Source organism: Schistocerca gregaria, chromosome 4 (assembly GCF_023897955.1).
Source record: "Schistocerca gregaria isolate iqSchGreg1 chromosome 4, iqSchGreg1.2, whole genome shotgun sequence".
Classification (NCBI taxonomy): Eukaryota; Metazoa; Arthropoda; class Insecta; order Orthoptera; family Acrididae; genus Schistocerca; species Schistocerca gregaria.
In genome coordinates this window covers 356,279,089-356,304,001 of record NC_064923.1, presented here as the reverse complement: position 1 = coordinate 356,304,001, position 24,913 = coordinate 356,279,089, and the positions used below count along the sequence as shown (strand labels likewise).

General features: G+C 43.8%; 1 protein-coding gene across 1 annotated transcript in view; it reads right to left on the bottom strand.

Annotated features, from left to right (window-relative positions):
- Window positions 1-24,913, bottom strand: part of LOC126268099 (methyl farnesoate epoxidase-like) — a 327,355-nt gene that overhangs the window by 135,584 nt on the left and 166,858 nt on the right. Inside the window, exons 2-3 of the mRNA XM_049973607.1 lie at window positions 18,646-18,900; window positions 904-1,122 (exon numbers count right to left, since the gene is read on the bottom strand). Coding sequence (XP_049829564.1) covers window positions 904-1,122; window positions 18,646-18,900 — 474 coding nt within the window. The remainder of the gene's footprint in view (window positions 1-903; window positions 1,123-18,645; window positions 18,901-24,913) is intronic.

The following is a 24,913-nucleotide window of genomic DNA, read 5'->3' as shown; positions in this document are numbered from 1 at the left end:
AACCCTGGTTCGTGTAAAACCACATCTGTGGTATAAAACAACAGGCAAAGTCCAATCGAAGAGTATCTGATTTTTCATTTTTGTTTTAAAAATTAATTTGTTATGCTTTCTTAATTTAAACAACCTTTATTATCAATCTTTTATAAAACAGCGATAATTAGGAATATATATTTTTGCAATGAAACTGGGATATTGTAAACAATATGTGACCATAAACAAGAAGACGTGCATTTTTTAAAAAAAAATTGGCGATAAGATGTGCATTAATTAGCATATATTTGATAAGTTTCACATTTAAAAGACACAGGTATTCCAAATCGAACGAAAAAAAACCCAACTAATATTTAAACTAGCGATCCACGAACGTCAACCTATCATTCTACAACGCTAGCGATTCAGCTATGCATTCCGTTTACAGAAATACCTTCATTTTATTATTTATTTATGAAAGTTCTCTAAATTTTTCTGTAAAATTTCGAAAAAATTGAGAACGATATGTATCTCGCTACTTTTTATCGCTGTTCCACGCACGTTTTTCCATGCTAAGCAGGAAGCAGCGGCAGTCATTTTCACACCAAGCATCAACAACGCTACAGTCAGAGCACAACATTACAGAGATGGAACTAAAAACTACGTAGCTGAAGTGTGATTAACGAAAACGTTGGTAACTTTTAACGCATTAGAACATCTTAAAGTTTCATTTAGTGTAACATCGTAAGAAATTATCTAAGAGGTATGTAGGACCTACTTGCAATAGCGTAACAACACCACTGTACATGTGCTACGGCTGCTGACGAATCATCTCGTTCTTGTTTGTTTACATCAACTTTATTCTTAAGGTGAACGAAATATATTTGAGAAGAGGAGGAGGTACCAGTCCAGTGAAAGGTTGGGGTTACTCACCAGCGCAGAAGTGGAAAATGACGTTGAGCACCGAGCGTGGCAGCAGTTGCTTGAGCTGCATCGGCCTCCCACGGCTGTCGCTCAGTTCTGCGAGCATGGCGCGGACCTCCTCCCCCACCTGATCCTGCATGGCTGGCCCGCCGAAGCCCAGAGAGCGCAGGTGTTTCATCACGAAGGCGCGCTGCTCCTGCCACAGCTTGCCGTCCACCATCGCTACACCTGTGCAGTCAAATCACATGTCTATCAGCTCACTGTTTCATGCTCAGCTCACCTGGACCTTCAGTATCAAGACAAAAGGATAAAGAAAGCAAGGAATGTTAAGACATATCCTTGTGCTGACGACGAGGTCAGTGGCCATGTAACACATGCACGGATTTGAGAAGAGTGAGCAACAAACCGGAACGAGTCATTTTAAAAGAAACCATCGCAACTTTAGTCAGAGGCAATTTTGAGAAGCCATGGGAAACCTAAATCTGGGTGTTCATCGCTTATCAGTATCCATTAAAAAGTGGTTCAAATGGCTCTAAGCACTATGGGACTTAACATGTTAGGTCATCAGTCCCCTAGACTTAGAACTACTTAAAGGTAACTGACCTAAGGACATCACACACATCCACACCCGAGGAAGGATTCGAACCTGAAACCGTAGCAGCAGCGCGGTTCCAGACTGAAGCGCCTAGAGCCGCTGGGCCACAGCGGCCGGCTGCAGCGTTAATTTACGAAAAGTTTCCAAACAGTTATTAGCGGGCATTAATATGGGTTGTGTCCACCGTTCGCATTTATGACAGTTTCAAGCGTGCTGGGGGCATCCTCGATGACGAGTCATGAATGACTGGAGGAATTGCAGAAAATGTTCCCTCCATATCAGGAGCTATGTTGTACACTCCAGCAAAGTCTTCGTGCTAACTCATACCAAAGGTGTTCCATTTGGTTCAAGACGGGACTCTGGCCAGGATGGTCCATTGGAGGAATGTCATTGTTCACAAACCATTGCCCCAAATTGCACTGTCAAGCTGGTACAAAAAATCGTCGTCTCCGAACTGTTTCTCTACAGTACGCAGTGCACAAAGCTGTAAAATGTGTACCTACCGACCATTTTATTTAGGCGCAAAGAACAAATATTAGGGTTTAACGTCCCATCGACATCGAACTCGTTCAAGACAGAGTTCAAACTTGCATTGTTTTAAGGAAGGGGAAGGAAATGGGGCGTACCTCTTCAAAGGAGCGATTTAGGGAAATCACAGGAAACCTAAATATGAATATCTGGACGCGCATTTAATCGGCTGTCCTCCAGAAAGAGCAGTAGAGGGACATATCCTAACCACGAAAAACATCCATAACACAGACTCCCCGTATTTTACAGTGGGCACTACACATAACGGGAGGTAGCCTTCCCCAGGCAGTTGTCAAACCCAAACCATTCAGTGATTCATCACTCCAATTCACTCGTTTCTATGCATCCACAGCCCAGTAGCGTCGCTCTTTACATCAGCTCGAGGGTCGCTTAGCATTGACTACATAAATTTGTGGCTTATGAGGAATTGTAACTCATTCTTTTTAACTTTTAACTCCCAACACATAATCATTGTGCTAGCGGGACTGCTGGTTGCCTTTCGCTGATTTCATGCGACGTTTTACAACCATCCTCCGCAATGCTGGACGTTGAACGTCCATCAGTACATGTGGATTCCCTGGTCTTGGTTTAGTTCTTGTTGTCCTTCTCGTTTCCACTTCAGTCACATCACCAACAGCTAAACTGGGCAGCTTTAAAATGGTTAAAATGCCCCTTACAACACAATACTCCGACTCCTTTGATGCACTGATGGCAAAAGATATCGCAACACCAAGAAGTAATTATGCAACATAAACGAATTTTGGTAGACGTGTTTCTATTAAAATTTCGCACCAGTGTCCAAAGAGTGAGGCTAGTAGCTCCCCTATAAGGATGCAAATCAGATTTACTTTACATGCTGTCACAGTCTTGGGAATTAGTCGTCTTGACAATGGACGTGGTGAGTTGATGTTAGTGAAAAATGCCTTTAAGTCGACAGTTACGTCATTATCAACAGCTCACTGAGTTTGACCTAGGTCGCATAACAGGGCTGCGAGAAACTGGATGTTCGTCCTGTAACAGTACAGAAGAACTTGGAAAGAATTCTGCCACAGTGCATGATTGCTGGCAGCGGTGGTCAGGAGGTGTCCTGTGTCTCGCTCTGCCGCATTATACTGCAACTGCAGTAGCAATTTGAGCAGCAGCTGGCACCACAGTGACATAATGTACAGTTACTGATCAGTTGTTTCAAGGACAGTTCCGAGCCAAACGCCCTGTAGCGTGCCTCCCACTGACTCCAAACCAACGCCATTTGCGACTATAGTGATGACAAGTGACAGGGTAGGGTGAAAGTCTGTTGTGTTTTGTGATGAAAGCTAGTTCTGTTTCGGGACCAGTGATGGTTGAATGTTGCTTAGAAGGAAGCTAGTTGAGGTCCCGCAACCAACCTGTCTGTGTGAGAGACACATTGGACCTACAACTGGGGTTTTAGTCTGGGATGCGATTTCGTATGACAGCAGGAGCAATCTGGTGATTCAATCCATTGTGCTGTCATTCATGAGCACTATTCTAGGGGGTGTTTTTCAACATAACACCACTCGCCCAGATACTCCTTTGTGCTCTACAGATTATCGACATGTTGGCTTGGCCTGCTCGATCACCAGATCTGTCTCCAATCATGCACGTATGGGACATCATCCGTCGAGAACAGCAGTGTTATCCACAACCAGTATTAACCTTCCTTGTGTTGACCGACCAAGTCCAGAGGCATCAAGCTCCGACCCACAAACTGATATCTGGCACCTGTGCAACACAATGCATGCACGTTTACGTGCTTGCATTCAGCATTCTGGCGTTACGCTGGCTATTAATGTAACAACATTTCACATTTGCAATGGCTTCTATCACACTTACTTTCACCGGTGATCTTTCAATGTTAATCACTTACCTAAGTTGTAAATAGTCTTAACGGGTTTGCCGCCGGATCGCGGTGTGAAAATTCCACAATATTAAAAAGGGATGTAGTCTTTCGCCTGTAGTGTTCAATCTCGACACCGAAGAATAAATGACGGAAATAAAAGAAAGTTTCAGGAGTGGAATTAAAATTCAAGGTGACTGGATATTAATTATACCATTCGCTGATGACATTGATATCCTTAGTGAAAGCGAAGAAGAATTACATGGTTTCCAGAATAGAATGAACAGTCTAATGAATACAGGAGGTGAACAAACCCCCTCTGTTTAAACACCCACCAAGCTGAATTCTATAATGAAGAAAGGTAGCACGATAGGAAGAGGATGCTGACGCTGTCGCAAAGTGTGGTGCGAGGCGTTCTGCAAGGACTGATGGATCAGTACACAGAGCGTCCTTTAGGATGGGACCTTGAACAGTTGATTGTTGCTGGCGGCCCAGAAGGCTACAGAGTCTGGACCAAACGTTCGACAGTAAAGCACACATCCCCAGGGAGGAAATATAGCACTCCCAGCATTTCTATTTACTCTGCTTACGCTTTGCACACCGACGCTTAAATGCGTTAAGGTTGGTCTGTGAATAGTGTCGTTTAAATAGTTGTAGCGTCCGTTGGTGGTCCTGGATAGCGACTGCTACGTCCTTGGCTCATCACAGGGTCGGTGGACGACAAGGGGGACCTGTGGAAAGGGGGTAGTAGTGCCACCAGCATGAAGGAGAGTGGCAGAGACGTCTTGCACGACCGTATCAATGCAATCCGAGAAAGAGATGTCTAAGAGCTGAAGTATATAAGGGCCAATTGGCTCTGTACAATGTCTAACGCTGGGGCTTGTCTACCTGGTGGCGGCAGGGGAACGATAGCAGCATCAGAAAGTGGTCACTGTCACAAAGATCATTACGGCGTAACCAGTGTGGGAAAGCCACAATAGCAGGGAAGGAGTTTGTGTGATTGATAGTAGAAAAGGTGCTGTGAGCGGTACTGAAATGGGTAGGGGAGCCGTCATTGAGGAGACACAAATTAAAGTCAGTAATAAGTTGGTCAATTAGAAGACCCACTACCCATCGAAGTAGCACTCCCCCACAGGGGGATAGCGTGCACTGAAGTCCCTAAGGAGGAGGTATAGGGACGTGAGTTGCTGTATTAAGGCAGATAGATCAGCATAAGGAAGTGGCCTACCTGGAGGGAGGCAGACATTTGCAAATGATGCTTGCTGGGGTTGTTTGCATTCATACCGTTATTTCTTCCGGTTAGTATGAAGGGGAACCAGTAACTAATGATATCAGCGTGAACCAGACCATTCCAGACGCTATTCCAGCGCTGGCACATTTCCGACAGAACTCCCGATAACCATGAAGCGTTGGACAGTTGTCATCACGGAAGTGCGTTTCTTGAAGAGCAAGACGGTAGTAACTGTTGCATTCCAGTGAATTATCATGCTGTGAGAGTCCAGGTGAGCCATAAAGAAGCCGAGGGGAAGTCATGTCACCTGGTCAGTGGGCGTCACCGACAAGGATGGGATGACATCCATAAATAAGATGTCAGACTCAGGGGGCACCAGGAAGAGGGCCTTGTCCTGGGACTTACGTTTCTTCTTCATCCGTTTCGGAGATTGAGGATGACAGGGCACAAGGGAGAGGAGACTTCCGTAAGATCCAAAACTGAAAGAGAGTAGGCGACCATGTGGATCAATTCCTCGGTTTGGGAAGGTAATGGCACCTGGAGGGCAGGGCATGAGAACCACCGAGGAGGGGGAGATGGCAGAGGGATAGGGATGGGGTAAGTATGAAGTAGGAGGGGGAAAGGACGTAACAGAGGCAAAAATAGAAGAAATCGACACAGGGTGAAGATAGTTATATTTTTGGCTGGCCTGAGCGTCAGATAATGGAGTTTATGGCCACAGTCACCACACAGCAGAGCATTCAGGGTGTGGGAAAACATATGCTCAGAACCTAAGCACCAAAAGCACCTCATGGGTGGCAGGACGTACGATTTCGCATCGCATTGGTAAAATATAACCTCGACCTTCTCTGGGAGGATATCTTCCTCAAAAGCCAGAATAAATGCACTGGTGTCTGTGCAATTGTCCTTATGACCCTTTTGCAGACACTGAAGATGCTGAATCACTCCAGATTAGCCCAGATCTCCTCGTCAGTTTTCAGTCCGTATGAGAAACCACTCCCTGGACCATATTCAGGGACTGGTGCAGGGTAATAGACACTGGGCTGTCGCCAAGTGCCAAGGCGATTACAAGCACGAAGGGCTGTAAATTGGGTGGCAGAAGAAGCTTTAATCAACAGGGAGCCTGACAGCATTTTATTGAGAGATTCCACTTCACCAAACTTATCCTCGATGTTCTCCACAATAAACAACGGTTTTGTGGTGGTGAATGTGCCCCCATCTAGTACAGACTACGTAGTGGGGAAAGTGTTTCATCCAAGATGGAGAGCCTGGCCCTCCTCCAAGAGCATAACCGGGGAAGGGAAGGCTGCAGGGTCAAACAAAGTAGCATTCAGTGATACCTTTTGAAGAGATGACAGTTTGAGAACAACCAGATTTTGGCAGCTTGGTACACTTCAAGCGCCAAGCATCCACCCTGATATCGCCCACCCTGATCAGATGCTCTCCCCAGCCACAGCAATGGCTATCTGGCATGGTGGCCATTGCCAGGAGTTCCAATGCTCCAGGGTGATAAGTAACCATTCCTTAGCATACATGGGAAGGCAACAGCTCTGATGTCAGCAGTATGGTCCCTGAGTTTTCAGGGGGCTCAGCCAGATGAGTACATAACAGTCCCACCAAATGGACTGGCGACACAAGCTAGTTACCTATCGGGGGGAGAGGGGGCCATTGTGGATAATCAAGAGGGGGAGTAAGTGGGTAGAGGAATCCAAGCTGTTGATGCTGCGGAGGGAGTTCTTCTTCAAATGGCCCACACTAATGTCAGAAAATTCGGAAGTGGATGACAAACCACGATGGGGGCCAAAAATGCCAAAAAGGATGAAAGAGGAAGAAAACTGCAAGGAATACCGGGAACCAGGTGGATAGCGTGGTTGACATAACTAAAAACACCAAGAGAGGGGAAGGTGGTGACAGTGGGGAATGAGCCACGATGGGGAGGGACTGGCAAGGTGAAGGAAATGCAGCTCAGGATGGAAAAATGGACTGCAATAGCTCAGGGTCCCGTATGTGCTGGGCACGAACTCACGAAAGAACTGAAAGCACATTGGGGGAGGGGGGGGGGAGAGGGGCTGTAGGAGTTTCATTTTATTATGTAAGTGAACGGCCAAAGTCCCCCAGACCATACAAAAGTAAGTTTGAAAACTTTAAAGCTTGCCAATCACTTTCTGTTGATGTCGTCATGTACATGCAATTTGTTTGACTGAAACACATGTGCAGTCAATTGCCCCATTAGTGTCGAGTAATGTATAGTACAGAATGTTTCAAGAGCAGTCATAATCTTTCGAAATTTAATCCAGTTCGACACTTTATTTTTGTTACTGCATATGCTGTTACCCAAAAAGCGATTGATACCATACTCCAATTTTTTGTATTCCGCACTTAGGATTCCACCACTTGTTACCGTTGTTTCAACAAGAAAATAATCACTAAGTTATTCCACATCTTCTTTCTTGAAACTGACAGTGGTTTATAGTATTGAATTCTATAGTCGACAGGAAACATCATTTCCAATATTGCTATGATCTTTATTTCCTCACTCTCCTGTGCTAAGTCCCCATCTGCGGTGGTTTATGCAACTGTGAACTGCTTAATACTTATACAAGATGCCATTTGCTGTTATTAATACACCAGCTCTCCCAGCTCTCTCTTAGTTCCACTGCCTAGAGCACATACAACAAACAGACAATCTATCAGTGACAATACAAGAGTCCATCAAATATTAAACAAAAAACAAAATATTGCTCCTAGTCACTACTGTGTTTCATATTGCCACCTGAAAGCCTGTCCCTGCTTCTTCCTAAAAATCCTTGCAAGCCTCTACGGTGCGATCCTTCACATGACCGTCGAAAACTTCACATTTCCTACTTTTCCTTAAACCCGACAAACCTACCGTTGAAACTCCTACCTATCCATCAGCCTAACATCTTTGAATCAATCATCTCCCAACACAATATTACATACTTGTATTTTTATTTTATTTTATTTATTTATTTATTTAACCTGGCAAGATTAGGGCCATCAGGCCCTCTCTTACATCTAACCAGGCATTCTACTTATTTTACAGTCATATGTTTCAGTAGGCATGTTAAACTACATCTAATACAAAAAGTGAGATAAACAATTAGAAAAGTACACCTCGAAAAATACATTATTGAAGTGAAAGATTTAAGATAGGAGTGCTGGCAGCAGGGAGTATGAGGGAGACTCATGGTGAAGCGAGGAGAAGAATAGAGAGACATGATGAAACATAATTAAGGAAAATATAAAGGAAAAGGAGACTGCGTGTCTAATAGAGATAGATGAAGAGGAAGGCATCTCAGGAGCAAGATAGGAGACACTAGCTTTGCTATTTGACAGATGAGAGGATTTGCCTTGCACATTAATTTTGTGGAGAATTTTATGCGGATGATAGTAGGAAATGCTTCAACTTCTTCTTAAAAGCAACAGGAGATTGAATTTTCCTCAAGGTAAGGGGCAGTTTGTTCCAGAGGCGGACAGCGGCAACTGAGAAGGAGTTTGCAAAAGTTTTTGTTTTGTGAGTGGGCACAGTTAGGATACCAGATAAGAGTGACCTCGTGTTTCGATTATGATGGCATGACAGGATTTTAATCTCTGAAGCTAGGTACTGGGGTGCTTGCGCGATGAGGAGTCGGTGAAGTAGACATAGAGTGTGGTAGTCACGCAGTTTGTCCGGCTGCAGCCACCCTAGCTCGGAGTATGAAGCACTAACATGATCATATCGGCGAATGTTGCAGGTGTAACGCACACAGGCATTCATGGTTAGCTCTAGCCGTCTTTTGTTTTCACTACTCATGCCTTGTTGAATCACATCACAATAGTGGAGGTTCGGTAGAACGAGTGCTTGCACGAGCTGGCGTTTCAAGTCCTGTGGGAATATGTTCCGAAACTTTTTGAGAGCATAGAGACAAGCAGACGTTTTTCGGCACACTGCGACTGTATTCTCCGCCCAGTTGAGATGCTCGTCCAAAGTTACACCCAAGTTCTTCACTGTTTTCTGATATGGTATTGGAGTACCTTCGAGCAGAATAGTAGGTAGCCGTTCGCGGAAATCTGAACTTATTAATTTCTGATGGGCTATTAAGATTACTTGCGTCTTTTTTGCATTTAATTTAAGCCCCAGGTTTTTCGCCCATGTCACTACTGAAGACAGATCATCATTCATCAGAGCGATTGCAGTGTTTACGTCTTCAGGTCTGACGCTGAGGTAGAGCTGGAGGTCGTCGGCATAGAAATGATGTTTACAGGAGGACAAAACCGACGAAATATCGTTGACATATAAAGAAAACAAAAGTGGTCCTAAGACTGATCCTTGTGGCACTCCCGAAGAAACATGTTTCCAGGAAGATTTTTCATTTGCGCAGACAACACATTGCTGTCTGTCTTTTAAGTAGCTTTCAAACCATCTCATTGCACTATCAGAGAAATTAAGCTGTTGCATTTTTCTGAGTAATATGTCAAAGTTAACAGTGTCAAAAGCTTTGCTGAAGTCCAGTAGCGTCAATATTGTTGCCTTTCGATTGTCGATGGCATATTTCAGGTCATCAGTTACTTTAATTAGAGCAGTGTTTGTGCTGTGATGTTTACGGAAACCGGATTGAAATTTGTCATATAGAATGAATTCATGCAAGTGTTCAGTGATTTGGTCATGAACAATATATTCCAGTGCTCTGGAAACAGCAGGCAGTATGCTAATTGGTCGGTAATCACTAGGCAGTTGCGGGTTTTCGACCTTAGGGATGGGTCGAATTATGCTTCTTTTCCATGCAGTGGGGTATATTCCGTTCACGAGGGAAAAATTAAATATGTCAGTTAAGACAGGTACTAAGATATCGGCAACATTCTTAATCATGGTTATACCGATACTGTCGTTGCCTATTGCATCAGAAGAGATTCTCATTATTGCTTTTCTTGCCGTATTTGTTGTTACATGTTTTAGATGAAATGTATCGTTGTTAGTTATCCTGTTTGGGGATTCTTGTGGACGGAAATCATCAGCCGTGCTGGTATTCAGAGGTGCAGAGAAGAATTCATTTAATTCGTTAGCTGACACATGAAAAGTAGTTTCCGATTTTGCCTTTCCGACCCCCAGGCTACGGAGATTCTTCCATAGAGTCGTGGGTGTCAGATCGCTGCATACGAGGGAGCGAGCGTGCCTGATTTTGGCATTGCGAATGCATTGTTTCACTCTGTTCCGTAGCTTTCTATATTCTTCAAAACGTTCGGGTTTCGGATCTGCCTTGAAACGCCTGTGGGCAGCATCCCTATTAGTCATCATTTGACGTAATTCAGCTGTCAGCCATGGAGCAGGAGATTTTCTTACACGGACTGTGCGCACAGGTGCATGTTTGTCATAGAGGGCAGTGAGTTTATCACCAAGTTCATTAATTTTGCCGTCGATTGTGGGTTCTCTGATTATTTGATGCCATGAGATTTCTGAGCAATCGGCTGTTAGAGCGTCAAGGTCAATACGTTTCATGTTCCTACAAGTTATGTAACGCGATTTGATCCTTGGGGGCTGCACAGAGTAGGCCAGGAATATTACATCATGTGCTGAGAGGCCAGGGGCCGATGATTGACCAACATCTCTTACTTTGTCAGTCTGTTTCGTTGCGATCACGTCTATAAGAGTATGACTGTGCGCCGTATGGTGTGTAGGTTGTAATGGAAGAATGTTCATGCTATTGCAACTAAACAATCTTCTTAGGTTTATTGCGGAGGGAGTGTCTCTTAGCAGGTCTATGTTCAAGTCACCCATTACGATGACATGTTCGTATTGACACTGAAGTGAATGTAATTCCGACTGGAAGGAACTCATTGAGCTTATTTTTGGCGGCTTGTACACGACGCCAGTCAAGAATTTCCGACTTTGTATATTTATTTCAATGAACATGAATTCAGCCTCTTTTTCTTCAGCAGGATTTGACGTACATAAGACTTTCGCTTTGAGATCTGTTCGTATATATGCGCCGACCCCGCCACCTCGCTTTTTTGATCTGTCTGCCCTAAGAAATGTGTACCCTGGGAGATGAATAGATGCAGAGGATATGTGTGGTTTCAACCACGTTTCGGATAAGAGGATTACGTGGTAGTTTAGTTGGTGGAAGAAGAGGCTAAGTTCTTCATAATGCGCAGGTAAAGACTGAATGTTGCAGTGAGCTGCTAAAAGCTCGGACGCGTTCCGCTGAGCAGCCTGGAGTAGGGTGGCAGACTGGTTTGTCCCTTTGTTAGGCACTACCTGCCGCGAGGGGCACTGACCGGTGTTTCCGCCAAGTGACATATTCCAGGGGTGTCCGAGATTTTGCGCGCCCTGTTTGTGACTCCGCGAGAGCCGAAAGAAAAGCGACTGCAAGAGATTTCCTGAGGTTGCGGGAGTATAGAAAATGGATTAGTGGTATTCGGTGCAGGGAGAATATGACCAAAATGGTGACAGCTGTGTGTCACTGAGTATCCTATGTCGTAAGAGGAAAAGTGTAATTAGAGTATTTGAAACAGCTTAGGGTGGAAATAAGGGAAAGAGGAGTGATTTAAGAGGCCGATGCTGCCAGCAGAGAGAAGAAAGCTTAATATTTAATAGAGTATCGTAGGAAGCTATAATTAAATTGAAATTTGCTAAAGTGATACTGATAGTAATTTTTGTTATGAACAATTTAAACCGAAGAGATGGTTGACTAATGGACTAAAGGAGAGACAAATAATTGCAATAGAACTATTACAGAATGGAAGAGAATAAACTGAGAAAATGAAAAAAGTATTAGCAGTAACTAAAACTAAGCAATGGCTACAGCTAAAGACACAAAAATAGTAAAAAGTTAATACAGTTACAAAAACAATTAGTTGAAGGTACAAATAATTGAAAAGTTAATAAGTTACCAAAACAATTAGTTGAAGGTACAAATAATTAAAAAGTTAATACAATTACAAGACTATATCTGAGTATAGGACTGTTAAAATTTGAAAATGGTGTTAAGTTTGACTTTTGGCTCGAGTAGGTTCACTTAATACTATTTAGTTCTGTCATGTTTGTGACTGTCTTCTTTCCAGCTGCAGTCTTAATGATTACTCTGCCATCCTGAGTCCACACATTCTGAAGACCGAAATGGGATATGGCACTGTTTAAAATCTTTAGCCGCTCGTGTGTCAGATCTTCCCTTATTGTAATCCCTGTCCTTGCTAACTTCTTCTTCTGGGTAAAGATCTCAGCCCTTTTTCGGTACGACACAAATTTAATAATTATTGGACGAGGTTTGGTAGCACCTGGTAGTTTTCGTCCCACCCGGTGGCTCCTGTCAATGTCTGCCTTGGTCACTTCGACGCCTAATTTTTCACGCGCAACCTGTATAAGCAGGTTGTCCGTGTCTTCTTCTTTATTTTCTGCTACTCCAAACAGTCGTAGACTATTTCGCCTTTGGTACTGTTCTAGCTCGTCTGTGGCGGCAGATAGTTTCACTTCCAACTCTCGTGCCTTTTTCTCGTATTCAGACACAGACTTTTTTAGTGCTGTAATTTCGGCAGTATTGGCCTCAACAGTTTCACGCATTTTGGCCAATACTACTGCCGTTACAGTATATGATATGGTGCCTGCTATCAGATCGAGATTGTTTTTATCGCGAAGCGCAGCGTTTACCTCAGAGCGAACCAACTCCGCTATACCGGGAGCCGCGGCCGCACCTTCCGCCAGGAGCAGGCCCGCCGCACCTGCTGCTTCCCCGCTGCTGGACGCGCTGCTGTTGATTCTTCTGTTTACCATTTTCTCGCAGATATTGGCGGAGCACAGAAAAAAATAGCACTACTGCACAGAACACTGTTGTTTACACGATTTCCACTTGTACTAGACTAGACTTGTAAACACCTAAATGTGACTTTTGGCCTAGCTTTTCTTCTGACGAACAACTCGTGTACTTTTACAGTGGATGACGTTCTGATATTCTTTTAAAACTCCATAGGTATGCACCCACAATAAACTATGTCCATCTTAATGAGTCCTATCCTACTGTCCGTACACTGAAGCGCCAAAAAACTGGTACAGGCATGCGTATTCAAATACAGCGATATGTAAACAGGCAGAATGCGGCACTGCGATCAGCAACGCCCATATAAGAAAACAAATTCTGACGCAGTTGTTAGCTCGATTACTGCTGCTATAATGACAAGTTATCAAGATTTAAGTCACTTTGAACGTGGTGTTATAATCGGCGCACGAGCGATGGGACACATCATCACCGAGGTAGCGATGAAGTGGGGATTTCCCCGTACGACGATTTCACGAGTGTACCGTGAATATCAGGAATCAGGTAAAACATGAAATCTCCGACATCGCTGCGGCCGGAAAAAGAACCTGCAAGAACGGGATCAACGACAGCTGAAGAGAATCGTTCAGCGTGACAGAAGTGCAACCCTTCTGCAAATTGCTGCAGATTTCAACGCTGGGCTATCAACAACAAGTGTCAGCGAGCGAACGGTTCTACGAATCATCATCAAAATGGCTCTCGAAACCGAAGGCACACTCGTTTACCATTGATGACTACACGACACAATGCCTTACGGCTAGACTGGGTCTGCCAACACTGACACTAAACTCTTGATGACTGGAAACATGTTGCCTGGTCGGACGAGCCACGTTTCAAATTGTATAGAGCAGATGGACGTGTACGGGTATGGAGACAGCCTCATGAATCCATTGATCCTGCATGTCAGTAGCGGACTGTTCAAGCTCGTGGAGGCTCTGTAAGTGTGCAGTTGGTGTGATATGGGATCCCTGATACGTCTAGATACGACTCTGACAGGTGACACGTATTTAAGCGTCCTATCTGATCACCTGCATCTATTCAAGTCCAGTGTGCATTCCGACGGACTTGGGCAATTCCAGCAGGACAATGCGACACCCCACAAGTCCAGAAATGCTCCAGAGTGACTCCAGCCACATCTTTCTGAGTTTAAACACTTCCGCTGCCCACCAACCCCCCAGACATGAACATTATTGAGCATATCTGCGATACCTTGCCCAGTACTGTTCAGAAGAGATCTCCACCCCCTCGTACTTTTACGGATTTCTGGACAGCCCTACAGGATTTATGGCGTCAATTCCCTCCAGCACTACTTCAGGCATTAGTCGAGTCTATTCCACGTAGTTTTGCGGCAGTTCTGCATGATCGCGAGGGCCCTACACGATATTAAGCAGATGTACCTGTTTCTTTGGCTCTTCAGTGGATATAACCGCAAACAAGCGTAATACCCGCAAATTACATCTCACTCTGCCCTTTTACATTCTCGCATAGCCCCGTACACTGCTGATATGATTAGTCCCTCTCCTCCCTTATACCTTCTCCTATATGCCAATGATACAATTATCCTAACATCGCACTCCAACATCCATAAATCCCAACGATTTCTTCAACTCCATCTCAAACTAGTGCTTCCAGTGGCTTCTTAAACTCAGCTATTCCAAAACACAGACAATACTTTGAACGATCACCCGTAATTTGCACCCCAATGACTTCTACCTACATATTGTTTGCTTTTTGATAGTAGAGGGGGGGGGGGGGGGGAGACAACAGTGACAGATCGGAATCTTTGTATTGTTTGTGTGGCGAGTTCTTTCGGCCAAAACACGTCAGAAAAAGACCTTTTTGCCTCAAGAAATATCGTTTTTACATGAATGATTTTTCACATTCAGGAAACCTCGATAAGCCAGGGAGCAAACCATTTAAGCGTCATGTGACATTTGCATGCAACAGGCAAAGGTTGAGAAGTTGGGAGCGGTAGTACTGCATGGTCTAACAAAATATTAAACTATTTTTGCTTGATTGACTTGAGTTTGTTCATTGAGAATTCCATTGCAATGTTCCTACTTGGGACTAGTTATGATGTCTTTATATTAACTTCTAAAGAGGAATTAATCACCAACAACTAAGACACACACAGGTTGCAATGTAAGAAAGACGATCTACAATATTTCATCACATGTTGATAGTATACAGTAAAAGCACTTCCTGGTTTGATGCTTCTTTAGCTCAGATCTAGTACAGTTCTGCAGGTATAGAATCAGTAAACTACCTGATCGTTGTCAAACTGGTTTAGGTAATGTTAGAGAATGTGGTGTTGTCGATTAACTTGTCTCTGATGTTTACTGTTGCGTTCAATAAAATAACAGACAACACTATTAAAATATGAACTGTACTAATTCAAATTCAATTCGGGTTACCACGTTATCCTTAAGACAAAAGTCTATTTTAGTAAAACATTATGTATCTGTAACAGGAGCGTGCTTTCATCAGCACGAATTAGGAAGATATTACTCATTCTCGAATTCAAAACAGATTGTTTTTACTTGCTGTCCCGTGTCAAAATGAAGTAGTGTCGGAATGTGACAACTTATAAATAAAATTTCCTTCTCGATTTTCAATTTGACTGCTTGTAGCTCTGGAACGTAACAGCTAAATTTGTGGTGGTACCTTCCTATGAGACCAAACTGGTGAGGTCATCGGTCACTAGGCTTACACACAACTTAATCTAACTTAAACTAATTTACGCTAAGAACAACACACACACCCATGCCCGAGAGAAGACTCGAACCTCCGACGGGGGGAACCGCGCGAACCGTGGCAGACCGCTAGGCTACCCTGGGCAACACATCGGCTAAAAACGTTTCCTTCAGCAAGACTTGACCAAGGAACCAAAGCAGCTCCCACTTTACAGGTAACAACGCTACCTCACAGCCAGCGAAATAGTGCAGCATCGTGTCTCCCTCACTGCTCCAAAGCTGGCTAGGACGTAAGTTCGCAACGTAAAATACGAGATTAATTGAAATTTCCATGTCGAATGACTGTCCTCGAGCCAGAAGTATAAACTGATAACTGTATTTCGCGCGTTATGTGAAAATCACTCAGATTATGTTACAGAAATGATACAGACACATCAAGTGGATTTTGTATCCTAATTCTGTTCATCCAGGAAGTACATCGCTGGTTAGAGGATTGATGCACATATCTTGTGTTGTTGCCGAGATCCAGTTATATTTCTAGCAGAGAATATCAGCCTTGAATGTTCTAGAAAGTGACTAATACGTAGAGGCCGTGCGCCGAAGTACCCTAAGTGTATGTCAATGGGTCTTACCTGGTTTCTGTGACTGGGTTTAGGGACTACAGCATCGTCACTAATAATACTCTAATGCGTCGACTGTAAACTAAACAACACAAATCATTAACTTTTACAGTTATTTGTGTTTTTCTGTCTTAAGCATACTAAAACCAAGAACTCATCGCCAGATATGTTTCACATTTTTAGAACTCTCCAGTAATTACACTGTTCGTAATAACAGACATGGAAAATATTATTTTTGGGTTCGATGTCAATGGCACTATCCATGAAAGACAGATATGCGAATGAAGGAACAAGAACACAGCATCGATTGCAAAACGTAACGTCTACAGGGAGACTCGTAAGCAATGAATAACATCAAGTACCAGATCAAGAATGGCTTCTATACAAGAACCCATAAGAAATGACAGAAAATACAGGCTCAAAATTTCGTTGAAAATTAAACTAGCGAAGACACGCAGTGTAACTTCGCTTCCAGAGAGAACGACAAGTTCACCAAGCTGGGAATGGTACTGAGATTCTATACATAGCCCCTAATGTTTTTATGTTAACGACGCCTCCAGCCTATCATATTAGTCATATTTGAGAACTGTCGAGTTCTGTTTCGGCGGCACAGATGAGCAGACGGTTCTAGAATTTGCAGAGACTATGCGTAGCCTGCTGAATCATAAAGCCAAACTACCACTACATCAGATTACAGTCCGTACCTGATTTCTATCTGTAAAAGAATTGCTCCACAGTGTGTGAATAGCATCAACACCGCTAACTCATCACACTACGCTCTACCAGTCCCAGTATATGCCAGACAATGACTGCAAAATGCTCTATGCTCTCATTTTTCTGCCAACGGCTTCATTTCTATCTGAGGTCTGTCACCCCATTACCAAAAGGATAAAAAAAGTGTTATAGTCTACCCCAGCATGATTTTCTGTCTCCCCTGCGTCTTTTTGATCTTAAGAAGGCCCAAGAGAGGCAGAAAATCACTCATACGAACATCAGCAAAAATATTTAGTAAGCAAATGCACAAATGCAACGAAAACGGGAGTAAATTCTTAAAACATATTACGCTAAGCATGAAAAAATAAGAAATTGGTGTAGTTTTCATTATTTAAACGATGGATGATATACCTGCCGACTTTCCTGAAACATCAAATCAGTCATTTCTTCTGGCTCCTTTTACACGAAGACCTGCACGTTAAGACATACGTGCCATGCTTCATGATTGCACACGAACTTTCCCACGAATAGATTTTAAATAGATTTTAATAAAACAGAACATCTACAATTTATATATGCCCTCCATACACTCTTTCTACACACTTACACAGCAAAACGTAATTAAGTAATAATTATTAAAGTGATTAATATTATGTCAGTAAGGTACTGTAACGAAAGCAAACAAGACTCCAGAAACACAATCTGTGTGAACTGATCTCTTGGTTATTGTTTCCAGTATTATAAATGAACACATTGCAGTCACTTAATTAGTGTGTTCTATCAAAAAAGTTAGTATGGTTCTTAGGTAAAATTTTATATATCATACAGTACTGTACAAAATGGGAGGGCATGATTCGCAACAAATTGATTTACTTATTTACATTTACATAGCTAGTGGAACGTTTCCAAACGTTTAGCAGGGGCTGGGCTAGATGATACCGGATATTAACCAGATGCCATTCACTTGATGTGCTGTACACATGATGGATGTGTGAAGTTGTGCTGACAAGGTAACGCTGTGGCTTAAGCATCGCTGACGCTATCAGACAAGGAACTGTGTAGGACGAAATCTGTCATGGAGACGGAATCGGTCACGTGAGGCCCTGCGGCGTGAGCGAATGAAATTTGGTCCATTTCTTCTTAGACAGGCTATCGAACTTCCTCCGTTCTTTGCAGCCATGAGACCTCCGGCTTCTACGAAAGATTTCAGACTCTGTACCTGTATCCGTAAAGGTCGATTCAGGTCTGTATAGCAAACGCCACTATTTCTAATTTCATAACCTGCAACTGCCTCCTAAACGCCGGACGTCCACCCGCATTGACGTACATGTCACTGACCAAACCTTTAGGCAGTTGCACAATATTGAAGATACTGAACTGAGATTTTTGCAGTACTGTTGTATTATCTGTACAAGTCCGTATGTAGAGTATGGTGAAGATAGAATAAAATGTGGTCTTACTTCTTCAGAATCATGGGAGTGTGCATAACCAAATCGTACGTACTGTACAGCTCACGCCACCCCAGCGGCAGCGACAGCTGTCATGTGCGGAGGCTCTCCCTCCAGCTACACACGAAGACACCCTAGGATCGCATACTTCACTTCAAGTGTGAAAACTTAGAAAAATTTGCTATATTACTCACCAGGAATGATGTATCTCGTAAAAGTTCAAAATATAAGCGCAAGTAAGAATAAGAGTGCAACTCACCTTTTCGGAGCTTCAGAGTGCGTAGGTACGTGAAGAAGTTCTGGGGCCGTCCTTCAAATTCGGGCCGTGTGAGCACCTCGCGTTTGAGGCTCCTGGTGGAGACGATGACGGTCAGATCGCCACCAACATGTAAACCGATCACGGGCGACCCATACTGCTCGGCGAGGTGAGCGAACGCCTCGTGCTGTGATGAGAGTTTCTTGCTCAGGCGACGGATTTCCAGGTAGTTGCCAATCACTGGAAGCCATGTTGGACCTGTGGAGGGAACCAAGAAGCCGTCCTTAGAGGTATCCATCAACGTAGGAATCTTAGTTTCTTGTTCGCTGGGTAGGCAGTGTACTGACGTTTTGTAGCTGACACACTAGGGCTATTCGGAAATTAAGGTACGACAGGTCGCGAAATGGAAACGACAGTAAAAATCCGATGAAGCTTTGCACAATTCTTTGGACAGTGTCTCTAATATGTCTGTCGCTCGCGTCACCTCACTCTCTTCAGTTCTGAGAGATCATTGAGCATGTAAAGATGCCTAGAACACTAATGTCTCCCGCTAAGTATGGATGCCCGCTGCAAGGTTTCGCCTTATTTCATGAAATCCCACATAACGTACCTGTCATGAATTTCCTTCTTCGTTAGAATTCTCGGTTGCACACTGAAGGGGGCAATGAGGAGACCCTACACCGTTTTCGATGGGAAGTGTTTGTTCACCCACCATACAGCCCAGACTTGGTTCTCTCTGAGGTTCGTCTCTGCTCATGTGAACAGCTGGCTATGAAGACAGCGCACTGCAGACCACCGTAGAGAAGTGTGGGTGAGATCAACTGGCTGCCTTCTATGATCAGGGTATTGGAAACTTGGTACAACGCTATGACAGATATCTAAGTCGGAGCAGTGACTATCTAGAGAAGTAACTGCACAGTGTAGCAACCTGTTAAAAATATAACATTTTTGATTTTCTTTGTTGTTTCCATTTTGGGGGCGATAGGACCTTACTTTACAAACAGCGCTCGTACATTAAACGATTAGTTTCTTGGGTGTCGAATACTGCACTTAAGTAAGCTCACCAGACAAAATTCTAGTCATCGCATAAAAGAGTACACTGGTAGAATAGGAGCGTTATAGATAGTTTAGGACTGTTACCAGACGGGCATGTGACCCTCCACCGCTGATGTGATGTCTCTGATGTGGTAGGTATGTTTGTGGGTGCTAATTGATTGGAATCAGTGTAGTAAGTGCGTGGACGCAGAGACCTGGCGCATTGGATGAAATGAGCAATTGTGTTTGGAAGACAGATGATCACACGGTGAATGAAGACGCCAGATTTGTTGGTGTACCAAAGCGAACTGTCTAACTTGCCACTAACAGGCATGGAACGAGGCGCAAGAACAGTTCTGGTGATAGTGCCCTAACCCAAAGGCTGCAGAGACGAATCTCACACCTTCCGTGACTATCTGTTTCAAATCCGGCTGGCATTGGTATTCCTAGTTAATAGACGTCCGTCTCAACAAGTCTCCGAGCGACTGCAACAGGCATTTGGTATCAGATTCTTGCAAAACGTCATTACTCACGGTGGCAAGCACAGCTGCACATATTCTATTGGCCAAATAGCACAGCAACTGGACAGTAGTTAACTAGGGGCATGTAGTGTGATCCGATAATTCGCGATGTGGCCTCTTTTCAAATGATGCATGGTGTCGACTGAACCGACGACCCAGTGAGGCCGCTCAACAGCAGTGTGAAGGATGTATTTCAGCCGGAGATTGTTCTGTGTAGTTTGGAGGTGTTTTTTGTAGTATGACTTCATACGCTCATTGAAGTTACATGAACACGAAAAAAGTGTGGCCCTTTGTTTTCTGTCCTTATGACGAGTTGCTCAGGATAGTTGCTCAGGATACTCATGCCTAGCAAGACGGCAACAGCATTATTGACAGGGATAAACGCATACGTTCCTGGTCATCCACACCATACGTTGTAAGCCACATAAATGTGTGTAGTGGTAGGAACTTCTGGTATCACTAACTGATCCCCTCTTCCCTTCTTCATTGTGCGCCCGAAGTGATTGTTGGTAGACCTTCGTTTTAGCTCTAGTTTATCAAATTTTCTAATCGTGATCATTTTGCGAGTTGCCTGTGGAACGAGGTAATATGTAGTCAAACCCTTCCCGTGCCGGCCGCGGTGGTCTAGCGGTTCTAGGCGCTCAGTCCGGAACCACGCGACTGCTGCGGTCGCAGGTTCGAATCCTGCCTCGGGCATGGCTGTGTGTGGTGTCCTTAGGTTAGTTAGGTTTAAGTAGTTCTAAGTTCTAGGGGACTTATGACCACAGTAGTTGAGTCCCATAGTGCTCAGAGCCATTTGAACCAAACCCTTCCCGGAAAGGGCTCTCTCGAAATTTCAGTAGCAAATTTCTCCGTGATGCACAAAGCCTGTCTTGTAGCGTTTGTCACTGCAGTTTTTTGAGAATCTTTGAAACGCTCTCGCGTGGACTGCACAAACCTTTGACGGAACGCGTAGTTCTTTGTTGGATCTTCATTATCTGTTCTATCAGTCCTATCTGGTAAGGATTCCAGACTGATGAACAATACAAAAGTATCGTTGTCAGCCACTTCCTTCGTGTATAAGCTTCATTTCCTTAAGATTCTTCCTATGAATCTCAGTCTGGCACCTGACCGTCCGACTGTTTGTTTTACATGGTAATTCCATTTACGGTAGCTTTGGATGCTTACGGTGGACACTGTTTGCAGCAATTTGTCATCCGTAGTGTCTGTAGGAAGATATAAGACGATTTAGACAAAATTTATTGCTGGGGTGATGAATGACAGCTAGCTCTAAACGTGGAAAAATGTACGTTAATGCGGATGAGTAGGAAGAACAAACTTGTAATGTTTGGAACAGTGTTATTGGTGTCCTGCTTGATACAATCGTTAAAATATCTAGGCTTAACGCTGCAAAGCGATATGAGGTGGAACGAGCTTGTGAAAACTGTGGTAGGGAAGGCAAATGGTCGAATTTGGTTTATTGGGAAAATTTTAGGAAAGAGTGGTTCAACTTTAAAGGAGACCGCGTATAGGACGCTTTATTTGCGAACGGGGCAGTAGGGGAAATGGCAAACAGTGGTTCAGGGTACCCTCCGCCAAGCACCTTACGGTGGCTTGCGAAGTATCTGTGTGGATGTAGTAGAGTTGCACAGTAGCTGATTTCCTTTCTTATGTTGGCGCAATATGTTATATTTATTTTCGTTCAAGGTCAACTTCCAGACCCCGCACAATTCATCAATTCTCTGCTGGTCATTTTGCAAATCGACACCGTCTTTTGGTGTTGCTACTTTCTTACAGACAAACGCATAATCTGCGAACAGCCTCAAGGAGCTTCTGACGCTTTCTACCAAATTAGTTTTATACGTTATAAATAGGAACGTTCCTATCAAACTTCCTTGGGATACTCCTGCAATTACCCTTATCCTATAGCCTTTCACACATTGAGTGGTCCAGGAAATCACTTGATCTTAATCTTATACAAAGTGTCAAACAATAAAAGTGAAGTGTAATATAGAAGATGAATTTGCAGATCAGATATGTGACAGAACTATTTGTCTAGAAGTAAGAGTACTTGAGTCTTAGCGCCGTGTCCCTGCCTGGAAGCCACTGATTACAAGAAGAAATCCGCGTCGTCGATTACAGCAGGACAAAAACTTCTCGATTGGTTTTTACAGCAGGGGAAAGTCTTTATTTGATTCTGTACGTCACACTACGTGATGGGCCGTCCACGTGGAAGTAAATAAACCCTGCGAATGGCGTGTGAACGATGTCTGACGGAAAGTGCTGTGTGGTAGCGAAAGTCAGTTCGATCTTGTTGTTGGTCTGTATTCGTTTTCTCTCGTTGGGGCTTGCGGAATTAGTTTAGAAAATGGCTAGATGGCTTGTGTGTGTATGAGAACATTTTAGACATATTGCGAAAATATAACGGGCAGTCAAATAAATACCGAACACCCGCCACGACGAGACCATGGAACGGTTTCACTTAAAAGTAATCACCAAATGCTTTGAGACATTTATCCCACTGGGAGCCAGGACCATCAATCTCTCTTTCGCAGAACTCGTTCGGCCGCTGACGGTTCCACAATCTCTCTCACTCATGCACTCCTCTTCCAACTGAAACTGATGTCCACACATGTCTTTCTTCAGGACACCAACAATGTGAAACTCGCTCGATGAATGATTCAGGCAGTACAGAGACTGTTTCAATGTTTCCCAAACAAATCGATGGTGTGCAACCTTCGTGTGATTGGAAGACTGGCAACGGGCGTCATCGTGCAGCAACATGATTCGTCCCACCAGCACTATCAGGCGTTTTGACTTTATGACGCATCGCAATATCTGTGGAGTGTCTTCATAGCGCTGCGCATTCATTGTGGTTCCACGCTCGATGAACTTAATGAGCAGAGGGTCCCTACAAACGACAGTCGACATGACCTTACCGGAATTTGTGAGAACAGCTTTGGATTTCGTTTGTGAAGGGAGATGCGGGTTGTTTCCACTGTTGGCTTTGCCGTTTGCCTATGTGATGTCTGTATTCTGTCGGTGGAAATCAGCCCGTTTGCACGAAAACGCCCGCTTCCACACTACCAATGGGACGAAGGCTACGCTAGTTGGGAACATCCTCGGTGCAGCACGGATCTTTCGCTTGTGATTTTCACAACTCTGTCGACCTAAAGAAAGACTTGCGTGGGCGGCAGATACAGTCGGACTAGGAAGTACAAGTGTGGGTGCGGTTGTGGAGCCGTTAGCGGCCGACACTGATCTACGAAATAAGAACTGATCGTCTCCCAATTCGATAAATGTCTTACTGCGTGTGGTGATAACTTTTGAATGGAACGCCTCCATGGTCCTATTGTGGCAGGAGTTTGATTTTCATTTGACTGCCCCTTAAAATTTTAAAATCGGGCGCGTACCGTTGAAGCATGAGGAGCCTTCTGTTTATAACTTGACGACTCTGTACCGTGACAGAAGGTGATAGATATGATGGAGTGTCCTCCTTGAAGCTCCAATTTGAATCCCACCTCTGGGATGAAACAGTGCGTCCGGTGCCTGCCAGATCAATTCGCACTTAACATGCTGAAGAGTTACCTCTTAGACAAAATATTTTGAGGATTCAGATTTACACATCCAGAAGGGGAGTTGAAAATAGACCCAGAATTTCGGAAGCAATACGTTTAGAAATACACTATTCGTGTCTTATTCTGTCCGTGATGGATCTTGGGTGCCGTAGTTGCAGATATGGGGTGTATCATAATTAATAGCGAAGACTCACACGGGTTAAAGTGTGTTATAACAAGAGGAAAAATGCTCCTGTTGGGGCACAAAAAAGGTGAAAATATTCCTCTTTAAAATACTGGCAGTAAAGTGAGGAACCACCTGCCTCAATCCTCATTCTGCCTTCAACAAAAATTTTGGCATCCGAACATATTCAATAGGCATACGAACATAGTAGCGCTCTTTTAGCACAGAACATGCTAAATACTTTTACTCGGTCTCTCTTTGTAGTCAAGCCTTCATGCTCAGTATCTCCCTCTCATTGCCACTGTCTATTTCTCTTTCCGTCTCCTTCATCCCTATTGATTTACAGTGTATGTCACTGCCACTGCCTCCTCTCTGAATTACGTTGCCTTCTTTTGTTTGTATTTCCCACTGCCACTGTCTCCATCTCACCTCGGCAGCGCGCAAATACTGCAGCATCCGACTTATTTTTCGCCCACACCCACGCATTAAAAATCTAGAAGTGGCTAGCCCCCCAACTGATACTTTACGTAACCAACAATCATGGTTTTTCAGGGTTCCTTCAAGAATAGCCCAAGCACAAGTGGTGCTTTTATAATCCGCTTTAATTTCTCCTTAGATCACACCAACTGATTTCGTAAATTTGCGTTGGCTATAGGAAGTGTTTGAGGTTTCTGTTTTGATCCTCTGCTGTAGGCTAGCTACAGTGTGTCCGTTTTACGACAGGTATACAAATGGTCGCTAAGTCAAGGGCTGTCCAAAAGATTTGACCACTCACCTCTCTGATCAGAACCTGTGATGTGACCCCCTGAAATATTGTATATTCGCGTGTGGCTTTTTCGAACATTTTGGTACCGAGCACTATCATACACGGCCCGATAAAAGCAAAAACATTCCAATAAACTTTGCATCAAAAACATGCCATTTGCGTCATAATTGCGAATGTCTAGTATTGAACCGCTGATTTCTATTTAAATTTTGTCCTAGTTAGTACAGAT